This window comes from Bufo gargarizans, chromosome 3 (assembly GCF_014858855.1).
Source record: "Bufo gargarizans isolate SCDJY-AF-19 chromosome 3, ASM1485885v1, whole genome shotgun sequence".
Taxonomy (NCBI): domain Eukaryota; kingdom Metazoa; phylum Chordata; class Amphibia; order Anura; family Bufonidae; genus Bufo; species Bufo gargarizans.
The window spans coordinates 527,329,792-527,346,449 of record NC_058082.1 but is presented as its reverse complement, the minus strand read 5'-3'; the positions used below and the strand labels follow the sequence as shown (position 1 = coordinate 527,346,449).

At 44.1% G+C, this 16,658-nt stretch overlaps 1 protein-coding gene across 1 annotated transcript in view; it reads right to left on the bottom strand.

Annotated features, from left to right (window-relative positions):
• The window catches only part of LOC122930545 (granulocyte-macrophage colony-stimulating factor receptor subunit alpha-like), a 129,585-nt gene extending 113,284 nt beyond the window's left edge, over positions 1 to 16,301 (bottom strand). Inside the window, exons 1-2 of the mRNA XM_044284015.1 lie at positions 16,248 to 16,301; positions 14,062 to 14,171 (exon numbers count right to left, since the gene is read on the bottom strand). Coding sequence (XP_044139950.1) covers positions 14,062 to 14,146 — 85 coding nt within the window. The 5' untranslated portion in view covers positions 14,147 to 14,171; positions 16,248 to 16,301. The remainder of the gene's footprint in view (positions 1 to 14,061; positions 14,172 to 16,247) is intronic.
• Between the last annotated feature and the right edge of the window lie 357 nt (positions 16,302 to 16,658).

Genomic DNA, 16,658 nt, shown 5'->3' with positions numbered 1-16,658 from the left:
ACTGCTTTCAGCCCTGCGGTCACAGGCCGGTCAGTGGCTAACTCCGCTCAATTTGACAGTTGGGAAAGTGGTAAAGTTGGTAAAGTAGTGTGTGACAACCGTGCCAATCTGCTGAGTATGCTGAAATGGGGCAAAATGACACACGTGCCGTGCATGGCACACGTCCTGAACATAGTCATGCAGCGATTTGTTGCCAAATACCCGTTGTCCAGGTTGTCTTGCGGCAGGCCAAGAAAATCTCTGGCCATTTTAGAAGAGTTTACACGGCCATGGCTTGCCTTGCTGACGTTCAACGGTGACAACACCTGCCCGTCAGACATCTGATTTGTGACAGCCCAACGCACTGGAACTCCACCTTATATATGCTTGATAGGCTGCTCCAGCAGCAACGTACTGTTAACGACTACCTGTGCGAACTCTGCAGCAGGACAGGTTCTGGGGAGCTTGGTTTCTTTTCACTGTGCCAGTGGCTGCTCAAGCACGACGCATGCAGACTTCTGTGCACATTTGAAGAGATCAACAAAAATGGTAAGTCGCAGCCAAAGCACCATCAGTGACATTATACCTTATGCCTTCTTTCTGGAGCATGCATTGAGTTGTATCATTGATCAAGCCGTCGAGGAGCAGGAGCTGGAAGATGAGTAAATTGCAATACTGAATGAATTCTCAGGGGGGGCTACTCCATCTGAGACAAGTCAGCAGGAGTCTGAAGAGGAGTTAGAGGAGGCTGGTGGCTGGGGGGAGGAGGAGGAGCAAGAAGAGCACGCCTTGAGGGGGACTTTAAACTTTTTGGGGGTTCCTGGTGTTGTCCGTGGATGGGGGGAGAGACCGAGGCCAACATTCTCCTGGTGCGATGAGCAGGAGTCAGGGTGCTCCACTGCTTCCAATTTAGTGAAAATGGGGGCCTTCATGCTCCAGTGTTAAAAGAGGGACCCCCGTATAAAAAGCATAAAGGGCAAGGACCAGTACTGGGTGGCAATGTACTTAGACCCCCAGTACAAACACAAAATGGCGGACATGTTACCAGCATCACAGAGGGCTGTCAGAATACAGGATTTCCAGGCCTTGCTGCAAGAGATGCTGCATTTTGCAGTTGCAGGTGCTGGCAGAGGAATTTACACTCACAGCGAAACAGGTGTGGGTACCAATCCTACAAAGCCTGCAAGAAGAGGGCGGTTTGACGATTTGTTGGTCACTTTGGATATGAGATCATTCTTGCATACAACCCATCGACAGCCGCCTCCGGGTCCAGCCTCAAGAAACGCCTAGACCGACAGGTGTCCGACTACATCGGGTTAACGGCCGTTGTGGACGCTCTGAGAAGCGAGGAACCCCTGGACTACTGGGTGTGCAGCTTGACCTGTGGCCAGAGCTGGCACAATTTGCCATGAAACTCTTGGCTTGTCCCTCGTCGAGTGTCCTGTCCTAAAGGACGTTCATCGCAGCAGGGGGGATCGTGACCGAAAAGAGCACTTGCCTAGCTCACGACAGTGTGGACTACCTAACATTTCTTAAAATAAATGAGGCATGGATCTTGGAGTAATTCAACACCTGTGACGACCACGTGTAGTTGAATTTCTTCATGCCAGCCCACACATATCCGCCACCAACCAGAACAAAGAATGGTCCTTGTCTTATGTATATACAGAGGCATAAAAGGCCTTTTCTGTCAGATGAATGCCTACTTTTTGGGGCCTCTACTTAAATGGCCTACAGTAAAAATTGTATTTCCTACAGGCATATAATCACTAGTTCTTTTCTGTCAAGGGAATGCCTAGTTTTTGGGGCCTGTATTGGCCTACAGTAAAATTTTTATCGGGTGACCGCCTATTGTACCTCCAGCCACATCATCACAAGTTCTTTTCTGTCAGGTGAATGCATAATTTTTGGTGCCTGTATTCCACTGATCTACAGTAAAATAGTTTTTCAGTGAACACCTAATGTACCTCCAGACACATAATCACTTGTTCTTTTCTGTCCAGTGAATGCATAATTTTTGGGGCCTTTACTCCACTGCCCTACAGTAAAATTATTATCCACTGACTGCCTAATATACCTCCAGCCACATAATCACTTGTTTTTTTCTGTCAGGTAAATGCCTAATGTTTAGGGCCTGTACTCCACTGGCCTGCAGTAAAATTGTTATCCACTGACCGCCTAATATACCTTCAGCCACATAATCACTTGTTCTTTTCTGTCTTGTGAATGCCTACTATTTGGGGAATGTACTCCACTGGCCTACAGTAAAATTGTTATCCAATGACTGCCTAATATACCTCCAGCCACATAATCACTTGTTCTTTTCTGTCCGGTGAATGCCTAATGTTTGGGGCCTGTACTCCACTGGCCTGCAGTAAAATTGTTATCCACTGACCGCCGAATATACCTCCAGCCACATAATCACTTGTTCTTTTCTGTCAGGTAAATGACTAATTTTTGGGGCCCATACTCCCGTGGCCTAAAATAAACATTTTCTAGGCTCCAGCAGGGCACATTTCTGTGAGTTTCCCTTTAAGATGCATAAAAATGGCCCCTGATTAAAATACTTATTTTTGGGGAATGTTTGCCATTGATCCCCCTCTGGTGTTTAACTGTCCATGTTGTGGGACTATTTGTTCACTTCTAGTAAGTATTTGTTGGCTGCAAATATGACCTGAAGGTTTTTCAGGTTCGCCTGCCATTAAATTGAATGGGGCCCACCGCAAACGAGCGGTTCGCGAACATTTCGCGAAACGTCCCGGACAATGTTCGTCCATCACTAGTGGTAAGTGCCTGAACAAGATTTCACTCCTACAATAGTAAGGGCACTAGCCATAAACAGTATATAACTCACTGATGTTATCTTGCATGCCCTTTCAGGTTCTAGACCTTTGGAGTACTTTGATGTAGAAGTTGTTCCTTAATTGAAATACCAGGGAGGGGCAACAGTTCTCTGGAACTTGAGGCCTTGTATGTAGAACTTTCTTAAACTTGTCTCTGCAAACTCTACACTCCCTCTCATACTAATTAATTAGGGGGAGGATGTGGGTCCATCACCATTACAACCTAATGTGTAAACAAGGGTTTAAGCTCTCAGTTGCCTGTATACTTGTCATTGGGCTTACAAGACATAGCAAAAACAAACACTGTAAACCATAAGGCTGGGTTCACACCTGAGCGTTTTACAGCGCTTTCCTAAGCGCTGTAAAACGCTTAACAGGCAAGAACCAATGATTCCCTATGGGAATGGTTCTCACCTGAGCGTTTTACAACGCGTACGATCGTGCTGTAAAACACCCGACGCCCCAAGAAGTACATGAGCTTCTTTGGGGCATCTTGTCGCGCGTTCCCGTACATAGACTTCAGCAGGAACGCGCGACAATGGGCGTTCCATCGCGAACGCTCAGGTCTGAAACCAGCGTTAATCTCAACCGTAGGTTAATTAAAATGGGAATAATTAACCATTTTGCAGTGTCCCACTGGAGTACTGCATATGGAACATAGTAAAATAGTTTGTAGGTCTGAAAATAGATATATATCCATCCATTTCAGCCTATCATCCTATCATCCTGCAAAGTTGTGTGGTGCTCAACTCACAGGATCGCCAGATGGCCTCTGTCATTGGAAGTTCGAAGTTCAATGGCCTCTGTCATCGGGCATTGGAAGTTCGAAAAAACCCCTCCACTCCATTGATGAAGCATTTATGTCCTAAATTTTAGTGGGAACTGCTAGGCTGCATTGGAGAAAACAAGATTGTACGTTAGGGGTCAAAGTTTCTGTATGTAGATGAAATTAGGGAAGTGGAAGGGCAAGTTTTACATGCCATTGTAGCACACAGATAACATCATGATAATGCTTTGAGTAAAGATAATGTAGCAGATGTAACTTTCTGTCCTATGTAACCTACAGATACCACACAGTTAAAGGGCTCCAGATGGCAACCAAAATGGTCGCCAATGCGACTTAGAATTGCAAAATGGCTACATATTTATTACTGAGGTCTTAATGAGAAGCCAGGTATTGGTAAGGCTACTTTCACATTAGCGTTGTTGGATTCCGGCAGGCAGTTCCAGAAAGTCATATGCAAACAGAGATAATTTTTTTCCAGATCTGGATCCATCTGATAAATGCATTGAAATTCCGGATCCGTCTCTCCGGTGTCATGCGGAAAAAACGTATCCGGTATTTATCTTTTTCACAGAATTAAAGGTCTGAGCATGTGCAGACCGGGAAGCCATATCCGACCCATGCTATGCGACCCAAGCAGTGCTGTGAGGTCAGTACAGAGCTCCTGCATGATCTAGAAAAGGACAACTATGTTAGCGCAAGGCTCCTTACTGACATGTGAGGTGATGGGCAGAGAGCGGTTAGCTGTTCCTTTCTGCTCCAAAGACACGTGAAGTTAAAAAGACGGATAATTTCACTCAAGCAGCCTAAAAGGGTTTAAGCACAGGCTAGTTCAGCGCCATAGGAGATCTCCTACCTTCCCCACAACTCTGCTTGCTGGCAGTGAATGGAAATCTTCAAGGTTGGCATTCACAGACTGAATGTCCATGTCCAGCCACATTTACACAGTTAGCAGCACTAGAATATGGGCAATCTTTCTACCCTCTGGGAGAAAAGGTTTTCATTCACTGACAAGCAAGCAGAGGTGTTGAGAATAAAGAGTAAAGCTCCTGAAGTATTATATTTATATGTCCCCATTGTCTTATAGTGGTGGGACCTGCATCTATATCGAGAACCGAGACCTGCAAGGTGGTGGCTGGCGGACTTCGGTCCGGCCACCACCAAGCTGGCTCCACATATAAGTGAATGGGAGTGCACCATTTATGACCGGCCACCGCTCCCATTCACTTCTATGGGCGCAACAGAAATAGCTGAGCCAGTACTCGGCTATTTTCGCCGGCCCCATAGAAAATGAATGGAGTGCAGCTGCGCATGCTCAGTGCGCCCTCCTTCACTTTCAGGGATCGGTCTCGATATACACTCACCTAAAGAATTATTAGGAACACCTGTTCTATTTCTCATTAATGTGATTATCTAGTGAACCAATCACATGGCAGTTGCTTCAATGCATGTAGGGTTGTGGTCCTGGTCAAGACAATCTCCTGAACTCCAAACTGAATGTCAGGATGGGAAAGAAAGGTGGGCTACAACAGCAGAAGACCCCACCGGGTACCACTCATCTCCACTACAAATAGGAAAAAGAGGCTACAATTTGCACAAGCTCACCAAAATTGGACTGTTGAAGACTGGAAAAATGTTGCCTGGTCTCAAGGGTCTCGATTTCTGTTGAGACATTCAAATGGTAGAGTCCGAATTTGGCGTAAACAGAATGAGAACATGTATCCATCATACCTTGTTACCACTATGCAGGCTGGTGGTGGTGGTGTAATGGTGTGGGGGATGTTTTCTGGGCACACTATAGGCCCCTTAGTGCCAATTGGCCATCGTTTAAATGCTACCTGAGCATTGTTTCTGACCATGTCCATCCCTTCATGACCACCATGTACCCATCCTCTGATGGCTACTTCCAGCAGGATAATGCACCATGTCACAAAGCTCGAATCATTTCAAATTGGTTTCTTGAACATGACAATGAGTTCACTGTACTAAAATGGCCCCCACAGTCACCAGATCTCAACCCAATAGAGCATCTTTGGGATGTGGTGAAACGGGAGCTTCGTGCCCTGGATGTGCATCCCTCAAATCTCCATCAACTGCAAGATGCTATCCTATCAATATGGGCCAACATTTCTAAAGAATGCTATCAGCACCTTGTTGAATCAATGCCATGTAGAATTAAGGCAGTTCTGAAGGCAAAAGGGGGTCCAGCACCGTATTAGTATGGTGTTCCTAATAATTCTTTAGGTGAGTGTAGGTGTGGGTCCCAACGGTGGGACCCGCACCTATAAGACAATGGGGGCAAATCCTAGCGATATGCCCCCATAGTCTGTAATGAGACAACCTCTTTAAGTGATTGGCCTTTTAAGGATTATAGTGGGGATAGTTTTTTTTTAACCTATTCTGTGTCACATATAGAAGAATACTGGTTTGAAAGCCCCTTAAAAAATTAACTCCTTAAAGGGTTTGTATACACTAATTTCTGAGACTGGCAGGACCTTTGTTGGTGATCATACTTACTGGGTCCTGGCTTGTTTGCACCCCCCCCCCCCCCCCCCGGTTGCTTGTCTTGAGTCCCTTCATGAAAATGTCCTGTTGACGCCGTTACAGCCAATAACTGATCACTGCTTTGCTTGCATTATGTTAAATGGTCTTGTGATGCAAGGGGAGCAGATCTCCACTGTGGCCAGTGATTGGTTGCAGCAGCATTAAGATGAGAGTTTTCGGCGACGTCTAAGCTGTCAAGACATGCTCTGCTGAGCTCCGCTTATCTTCTTGCTAAGGGACCTGCCTATGTTAGCTGACATACTCCAAAATGGTGAAAATAGGAGGACAAAAGACCACAGATCATGCTGTAATCCAGAGAGCTCATAATCCGGGAGCTGGAATGGCGAAATTCCTAAATAAACAGTCCGTTACGCCTGCAGCTAAAGAATCTAAGATGGTGCCGGCAGACGAGAGCGCTGAAGCAGACGCTGAAGGAGACATGTCCGAGGGTGAAAGTGATGGGGGTGAGTCTGTATGCTCCCGCACCCTACCTGTGTCCAGGCGTTTCATCAAACAAGCCCTGGCTGAAGCCCTCTCTCCTCTTGAACAAGAGATCTCTGTACTTACCCAGGAGATTCATCATATAGGCCACAGGGTCGAGTCCCTAGAAAACATCCAACAGGCCACCCTGGAACACAGCTCTGCTGAATCTCAATCCCTCTCCTCCTACCAGCAGCATATAAACTACCTGCATGCAGCCATGGAGGATCAAGAAAATCGGAGCAGGAGGAATAACCTCCGGTTCAGAGGCATACCCGAGATGGTGCCTAACGATGAACTCATGTCCACCATTAAAACAAATAGCTGGTACCCTCTTGGGAAACGGTGTTGCTTCTGACATGATTATAGAAAGAGCTCATAGAGCCCTCAGACAGAAACCAAAAGACTCTGAACCACCCAGAGACATTGTCTGCCGCTTTTTAAACTATGCAGACAAGGAAAGAATCTTCAACGCCGCTAGAGCTTCAAATGCCATCTCTTTCGGTGAATCATCTATTACAATATTCCAAGACCTCTCTCCTGTTACCTTAAATAAGAGGAAAACTCTGAAACCTCTCACAGACCATCTTCGCAGCAAGAATATCCCATATAGGTGGACCTTTCCCTTTGGTTTGACCTTCAAGTACGCAGGAAAACAGATCAAGATAGCAGGATAGACAACTTTTTCGTACCGAAGGACCAAATTCCCCTCTTTACATACGCGAAAATTGGTAATATCACCATCTCTGATCAATCCCCTGTCTTCTGTACCTTACGTCCATCCTCTGAGTCAGGTAGGACTCCTATATGGAGACTTAATGAATCTGTGCTGAGCCTTAAAAAACATTTCAAATTATTTATAGATGAATATTTTTCCCTCAATAACAATCCCGATACTGCCCCCCAGATCCTCTGGCATGCCCACAAAGTTTTTATGAAAGGTCACTTCATTAGCAAATGTTTCTTTCTAAAGAAGCAAGGAGAGAAGCATCTCTTCCCTCTTCTGGATCAGATTCACGCTTTAGAGTCTCTCCATAAGAGATCCCTTGCTGCTCAACATTTATCAGACCTCACCGCTCTTAGAACGGAGCTCAAAAACCTCCTGAATGCTAAAGCCGCTAAATATTACCTACCTATCCTCCCAACATAAGTTCTTTGCTCACTGCAACAAGGCCTCAAAGTTCATGATGCAACGCATTAAACGTAGAAAATTAGCCAGACATGTACTTTCTTTTAAATCTCCTCAGGGCCAACAACTTTACTCTTCAGAGGCTATTGCTGAACAGTTTAGACTTTTTCACAAAGCTTTATACAACTTACCTCCCCCTATTAGGGACTCAATCACTCTAAAGAGAGATACATCAGTCAAAGCCTTTCTGGATACACTGAATCTTCCTACGCTGCCCCCAAATCAACGAGATGCCCTAGAAAAACCTTTCACACTTACTGAACTTACCACAGCCGTTAAAGTCTCCCCAAAAGATAAATGCCCAGGCCCAGATGGCTTCCCAGCTGCTTATTACACCACTTTCCAAGACTCCCTAATCCCTTATTTCCTTCCTGTCTGCAATCTTTCCTTCCGCAACCAACCTTTATCAGTCGATATGACCAACGCATTAATGTGACCCATGACACATCCATCAGGTGGTACAGGACAGCCAATTGAGATGTTTCAGCACATAGACATACCCCCTACCTTATAAATAAACCTTATCTGGCCGCCAGTTTACATTCAGTGTTTTGCCAGTGTAGGGAGAGGTTGGGGTGTGGAGCAGGGACAGGCTGTTAGGGACACCAAATGCAAGCTAATAGGGCCACAAACGTCTTTCTAAGGACTGGTATAGGTATGCTATCGATAGGTGTGATACACAGAGGGGTGCAATATACTTAGAATATACTTTTATGAGTCAAAAACACATAGATTTATATAGTGATCACCTGGAAGTCAGGGACCTAGGGGCTTACTAGGGCCATTTTTATATAGAGTAAGGTTCCGGACGGGGTCTCTCTTATCAGGGCGGGTGGTCTGTGGTTAGGCTATCAGGGCCAGAATAGCACTACCCTGTAGGGCAATATCAGGGACAGTTCTTTGCCCACCCTGTCCTTCAATACCACATCATCATCTAGCCCAGGAATATATTTTTTTTGCTTTCCCTCCGGGATTCATGGATGTGCACTGGAACCCCCGGATTGTGGTAGGACATATGGTTTCTGATTTGGTGCTGCCGAGCAGCTGATTTAGTGCCGCCGAGCACTTGTTATTGCCTACCACTTCTATGCTTTTTGCTTAACTTTAATAATTTCATTAATTTTCATTTTGAGGGATATCTTTTACATTCACACGTCCGCAAAATGGGTCCGCATCCGTTCCGCAATTTTGCGGAATGGGTGCAGACCCATTCATTTTCAATGGGGCCGAAATGTGCTGTCAGCATCCACAATTGCGGATCCAGATCCGCACTTCCGCATCCGTGCTTCCGTTTCTGCAAAAAAATTAAACATGTCGTATTCTTGTCCGCAATTGCAGACAAGATTAGGCATTTTCTATTATAGTGCCGGCGATGTGCGGTCCGCTAATTGCGGAATGCACATTGCCGGTGTCCGTGTTTTGCTGATCCGCAAAACACTTACGGATGTGTGAATGAACCCTCATAGTAACATTATTAAAGGTTACGTTTTTTCTTTATGTATAGTCTAATGGATTGCCTTCCTTGTACAATGTTATAATATACTTTCTATGTTAGAAAGTATATTATAGTGCATTTGTATTGTGTGGCAGTTGTGTGCGGTTCTTCTACGATACTGCAGGTATATAGAGGGACAAATGTTATTGGGACAAATCATTTCTACTGGTGTGATATACCAGTCCCCAAAAAAAACTATTGAAGCGGGGTGTTATATACCTATATACTTTATTTATAGTGCATTTGGGTACTGTATAGTGCATTTGCGCATGCGCATACGCTAAAACTATATTGCTGATATTTTGCATTAAAAAAATAATGAATGGAGATAGCAAATTCGAATAATACATCTGGTATGTCATTGTCCACGTTGTGGGACTATATGTGTTCTTCCAGTAATTATTTCATAGCTGCAAATATGAGCTGAAGGTTTTTTAGGTTCGCCTGCCATTAAAATGAATGGGACCTGCCGGGAACTTGCGGTTCGCGATCATTTGGAAAAGTCCCGGCAAATGTTTGTCCATCACTACTGGTGACCTCATGCATACCTGTGTTGATGGTGGTGGTAATAGTGGTACCTGATCGGGATCTGCAGGATTAAAATGAGCCGTGGCCATTCAAACACAATTATAGGTAGCAGAGGTCTATTGCAGCACATGCGGTGGCATCACCGGATCCTTCAGGAAAATACAACTGGCCAGCATTCCCAATCAGAACAAGTCTGTCCTTCTTCTCCTAGTCCTCTTTGTGTCAACCAACCCGCATCCCCAAGCAATACAGAATCTTTGTCATCATCATCTCCTTATTCTCCTGCTAAGAGTTCTCCTTGTCCTCAGTTCCATTGTGAGACATTTATAACGGAATTAGCTGGTCTAGTAGTAGTGCCTTGTACTCTCACGTAGCGGAGAATGCGGAGCACTCCTTGTAATTATCGCTGTGCAGAAAGCTGCACTCCACAGTGGACACCTAGAGCAGATGATATGGGACAGTACATGTTTTTCATGGCCCACTGGGTAAAGGTTTCTTGCGGCAGTGGAGAGGCAGCATCCAACAACATGGCCAGGACCTTTTGAGACCCTCCCACCATATCATGGGGCTGGCACCCACAGCTGGCACATACAGTGGATATGAAAAGTCTACACACCCCTGTTAAAATGTCAGGTTTCTGTGATGTAAAAAAAGGAGACAAAGATAAATCATTTCAGACCTTTTTCCACCTTCAATGTGACCTATAAACTATACAACTCAATTGAAAAACAAACTGAAATTTTTTAGGTAGAGGGAAGAAAAAATATTTTAAAATAATAATAATATGGTTGGATAAGTGTGCACACCCTTAAACTAATACTTTGTTTAAGCACCTTTTGATTTTATTACAGCACTTAGTCTTTTGGGGAAATGATTCTATCAGCATAGCACATTTTGACTTGGCAAGATCTGCCCACTCTTCTTTGCAAAAATACTCCAAATCTGTCAGATTGCGAGGGCATCTTCTGTGCACAGCCCTCTTCAGATCACCCCACAGATTTCCAATTGGATTCAGGTCTGGGCTCTGACTGGGCCATCTCAAAACTTTAATCTTCTTCTGGTGAAGCCATTCCTTTGTTGATTTGGATGTATGCTTTGGGTCATTGTCATGCTGAAGGATGAAGTTCCTCTTCATGTTCAGCTTTATAGCAAAAGCCTGAAGGTTTTGTACCAATATTAAATGGTACTTGGTACTGTTCATAATTCCCTCTAGCTTAACTAAGGCTCCAGTTCCAGCTGAAGAAAAACAGCCCCAAAGCACGATGCTGCCACCACCATGCTTTACTGTGGGTATGGTGTTCTTTTGGTGATGTGCAGTGTTGTTTTTGCGACAAACATATCTTTTGGAATTATGGCCAAAAAGTTCAACCTTGGTTTCATCAGACCATAACACCTTTTCCCACATGCTTTTGGGGGACTTCAGATGTGTTTTTGCAAAATGTAGCGTGGCTTAGATGTTTTTCTTCGTCAGAAAAGGCTTTCGTCTTGCCACTCTACCCCATAGCCCAGACATATGAAGAATACAGGAGATTGTTGTCACATGTACCACACAGCCAGTACTTTCCAGAAATTCCTGCACCTCTTTTAATGTTGCTGTAGGCCTCTTGGTAGCCTCCCAGACCAGTTTTCTTCTCATCTTTTCATCAATTTTGTAGGGCTGGACGTCCAGTTCTTGGTAATGTCACTGTTGTGCCATATTTTCTCCACTTGATGATGACTATCTTCTCTGTGTTCTATGGTATATCTAATGCCTTGGAAATTCTTTTGTAACCTTCTCTTGACTGATACCTTTTAACAATGAGATCCCTCTGATGCTTTGGAAGCTCTCTGTGGACCATGGCTTTTGCTGTGGGATGCGACTATGAAAATTTCAGGAAAGACCAACTAGAGCAGCTGAACTTTATTTGGGGTTAATCAGAGGCACTTTAAATGATGGCAGGTGTATGCTGACTCCTATTTAATATGATTTTGAATGTGATTGCTTAATTCTGTACACAGCTACATCCCCAGTTATAATAGGGTGTGCACACTTATGCAACCACTTTATTTATTTTTCTTCCCTCCACCTAAAAGATTTCAGTTTGTTTTTCAATTGAGTGGTACAGTTTATAGGTCACATTAAAGGTGGAAAAAGTTCTAAAATGATTTATCTTTGTCTAATTTTTTTTACAACACAGAAACGTGACATTTTAACAGGGGTGTGTAGACTTTTTTATATTCACTGTATCTGCTTTATACACCTCCTCCTCAATGTACATGGACCCGTTCCCAACAACATACAAGTACATCAAACATCCCCCTGGCTGTCACCTCACTGACTCCAACTGGGCAAGGTGGTCAGCCGTCGTCAGGCAGATAGCTGTGAATGATTTAGTCATACACCAGACCGCCTCTACAGGGAGCATATGTTGTTTCCAGGTGGGGCAGTGGCAGCTCATGCTGTTCTATTGTCCCTCATCCCCCTCATATGTATTTTTGAAGAGACACTGACGCTCATGCAACCGGTGCCCCTATAGCTGTTGGGGACCCACAATGATAAACTCGCATGGGGGAGGAGTTGGAGGTGCTGCCACTTGAGGAGGAGGAAGAGGAGGAGGAGTTGGAGGAGAAAGAGGATGATGATGGTGACACCGGCTACTATACCCAATCATCTCAGTGGGGGGATGGTGGTGGAAAGAACTGGCTTCTGGGGTATGCTGGCCAGAATAGCGACCTGTAGGCTCAGTGACATGCGTATTGTTGACATCAAGCAGTCTAGTGATTACTGGAGAGCCATGCTTTTAAACCTTCACTACCAGGGAAAATTGAGGGATTGTTTTACTCTCTCAGAAAGGGGGAACAAATTACATTATTACCAGGAAGCACTGTGTACGCAGCTTGTCTGTGTCTCGCAGCTTATGGTGAGCAGACACGTGTCACCAGCGTGTCTGAAAGGGAGGTCTCTCTCCCTCCCTCTCTCTTCCGGATTTCTGGCAGTGCCCCATCTTGCCACTGTTGCTATTACTGTTTACCTGCACGTTCTGTATGACTGCGGCTACATCATGCCACTTATGCCACTTTCCAACCATCACATTCTGTACAGCTGCTGCTGCCTGCATCGTGCCACTAATGTTACTTGCCAACCATCACATTCTGAATGGCTGCTGCGGCCACCTCCATTGTGCCACTGCTGCCAACATGCCACTACTGAGACCGGCCAGCCATCATCTTCCGTAAGGCTACTGCTGCCCTCCATTATGCTGCTGCCTTTCTACCAAAATGTACCATGTGGCTGCTGCTGCAGCGACCACTGCCTCAGCTGCTGCTGCTCCTCACCGTTAATCCCCTACTGCTACCACCATTAATGCAAATCATTTGCTCCCACTATTATTACTAATACTATTGTTACTACTACCTATAGACAGCCTTTTATGTTCCATGCTATATTGCTCCTGCTGCTGCATCTATATATATTATTGCGGCTGCATGCCACTATATTCATACCGTACCCTTTCCACATCCATACTGCACTGCTGCTGCTCCCAGTTAAAAGTGAGATTTTTTGGGGGGTTCATTCACAACAAGCCACTTGTCATACGGTCAGGCATTCCGACCCTGTCAATGCATAATTTTTGGACGCTTAGTCCCTCCCTTTTCAACCCATAACACCATGTGTGTTAAAACATCACCTACCCCTGGATAAGGACCAATTTTTGGAAGCACAGGCATCATTTACTATTGCTGTCATTGCATGCCAAAGCTTGGGGAGGGAAAAAAATTATCTTAGTAAGGTAGAGGAGGTTGTATACCAACTTTCAGGGCAATTGGAGCAACTTCGGTTTCTGCTCGAACCGATTTGTGTCCAAATCAAACTTTTAAAAAAATTGGGCAAAGTGGATCTGAAATGAATCTCGAGTGGTTAATCCAGAATAATATATTCGGTAGGACTATTTTTTCCACCACACATATCATATAATATCAGTAATAAAATATTTTTACAATCTTACAAACAACCATGGGTCTTTCTAGTGATCCATGGGTCTTTCTAGTGCTCCACAGTACCTAAAAATTACATATATCACCTCAATCCATCAAATATGATCTAATAGGCAGCCGAAAGAATCATTTAAGGTGATAGGAATACATATATTATCTGCACTGCAATGCATTCTTATGTTGTCACAATAGTACGTGTACCTTGGCTTTACACAAGCAAATCTAAATCTGAAAATCTGCTTACCTTCAGTAGTCTTATCTTGGTTGCACGCTGTTTTAAGAGGAAACCAGATGCAGATAAAAAATACGAGACACAATGAATGCACCATTTTCTGGTAATTTAAACTTTCAGACCTAAAAAAATAAAAAATAAAAAATTGATAAAATATTTAGAGGTATACAAATTATTCAGTGGTGTTGTCCAGTTTAGAAAACCTATTATCATATACCCTGTTAGGAACATTTTGAGTTAAGGGATTATCTGGGAATTCAATATTGATGACCTATTCCTAGGCCAATGATGTCACCTTATATCAGGCCTAGGAGCAGCTAGGTGCATGTATGACATTGTGATTGGTAACATGTGAAGAGACTATAGCTCACCATTACTCCATTACGCGATGTGCTGCCCGGACACGGAATTGCGGACCCGCACTTCCGAGTCCGCAATTCCATTCCTGAAAAAAATAGAACATGTCCTATTCTTGTCTGCAATTGTGGACAAGAATAGGCATTTTCTATTAAGTGCCGGCGATGTGCAGTCCGCAAAATGCGGACCGCATATCGCCGATGTCCATGTTTTGCAGATCCGCGGACTTGTAGATGGATTTTACATTTTCCTGAATTTTGTAGGCTTAATTAAGCCCAAGAAAGACAGGTCTGATGGTGTAGGTCCCATCCGTTTGAAGCCACTTTGTCGCTGGTAGATAATTTTCATATAGTAAGTATAGCAGTAATGCAATTCAGATTCATCCATATCTTTGCATGTGTCTTTGCACATGGAGCAGTGTGCTGCTACATTTGCTTCTGCACGCCGCTGCGGTAGCATGTGCCTGGACATGTTTGGTTGGATGGTGTAACCTTTTTACACTTATGAATGAGCTCTGAACTCATAGGCTGAGGGAAACAGTGGTGTTTTTAATTTCAACTTTGTTCTAGTGAAAGTTACATTTTATTGTCAGGCGCGGGATGGATTACTGTTTTTCAAGAAGTCGCCTTCTTAATCTCAGTCAGTCGGGCTGCTCACATGTAACTTCCTCTCCCTATGTCAGTGGCTGCTCATGAGGGAGTCACTTTCCATGGAAAGGGTGGAACAGTCAACTAAGAGTTGAGCCATGGATGCAATATATTCATGTGGATGTGAAGAACAAAAGGGGAGCGCCTATTGAATAAAAGGAGCTAACATTGCAAAGTGGTTGTTTTTTTATTACAAGGGTACTTATGACCATTGACCAACGCTCAAATAAAGTCAATATTAAAAGCTAGAATAAAGATATAAATATATGTTATTACAAGAGTTGCTACTGTTTCACCATTCAGATAATGTTCATGGCTGAAGGGGACTATTATATTTTCTTTGTGTGCCTGTAGTTTGCTGATGGGCTCACAGCGACCTGATGTTATTACTGCAGTGCTGTTGCAGTTAAGTCATTTTTTTTAGGGGATTACTTTTTATGCTACTTAAAGTTACCTACAGTATTATTTTCTAGAAAATGAATGCACAAGATGAACCCACACTATAATATAATGTTTGCATACTTCTATTACGAGGGGCATTCCAGCTGTTGTGAAACTGAAATTCCCAGCATGCTCCATTCACTTCTACGCGAGTGCTGAGAAGAACAGAACAAGTATGCTGCTGGGAGTTGTAGTTTCACAATAGCTGGAGTACCGGAGGTTGCCTACCCCTGCTCTATTATGATGCATTGAAATGAAACAAATGCTTGAACACTATAGCACCGCTGATATTAAAGTCTTAAGGCTGTATTACACAGCCCGATGTGGCAAACGATTGTTGGGAAGGTAGTATTCCTTCCTGGCAATCGCCTGCTCGATAGCGGAGGAGACTGCTGCTATTACATGCAGTGATCTCTTCCGCAGCATGGGGAGGAGTGAACGCTAGGCCATCGCTCACCCCCATGCTGTATAGTGGTTTTGCCAGCAGCAGATTGTTATTAGACACCACAATCTGCCGCCTGCAAGTGATTATTTTTTAACATGGTAAATGATTTGGATTGCCCAATGATCGAGTGTTTGCTCGTTTATCGGGAAATCGGCGGCAGAATTACACTGCAAAAATGGGCAGGTGTAATACAGGCTTAAGACCACCACAGCATTTTTATTGTAAGCATGATATTGCTATACTCTGCAGGTTTCTCTTAATGATTCCACTATTCATTGCATTGGCCCACCCTGGTTTGTTTAACTCACCTCAGTTTGGATGATATGTTCTTTGCAGATCTGTCTGCTGTATGAGAAGCAGGAAGCTAGTTGACTCCTAGTGAACAGTCTATTATTCAAGTCTCAGAGATAAATATCTCCAAAAAAGGAGGAGACAAGCTAGCAGACTGAGAAGAGCTGTCACAAACAAGGATCTTTTTCTTTAGTATGGTATTGGCTCTAAAGTATGTAACCTACATAAACCCCTAAATATTTTATTGGGGTCCTTTGACGTTGTACATGTCAGGCGTCTTTCACATCAATGTGCAGGCTGTTAACTATAATGGGCCGATTGACTATAATGGGATCTAGCGGAGATCTGACCGCCAGCCTGCATAAATGCTGGAATGCGGACGGAGAAAAACCTCAGGGATATTTGCTGGGTAGTGGCTGGATCTCCGC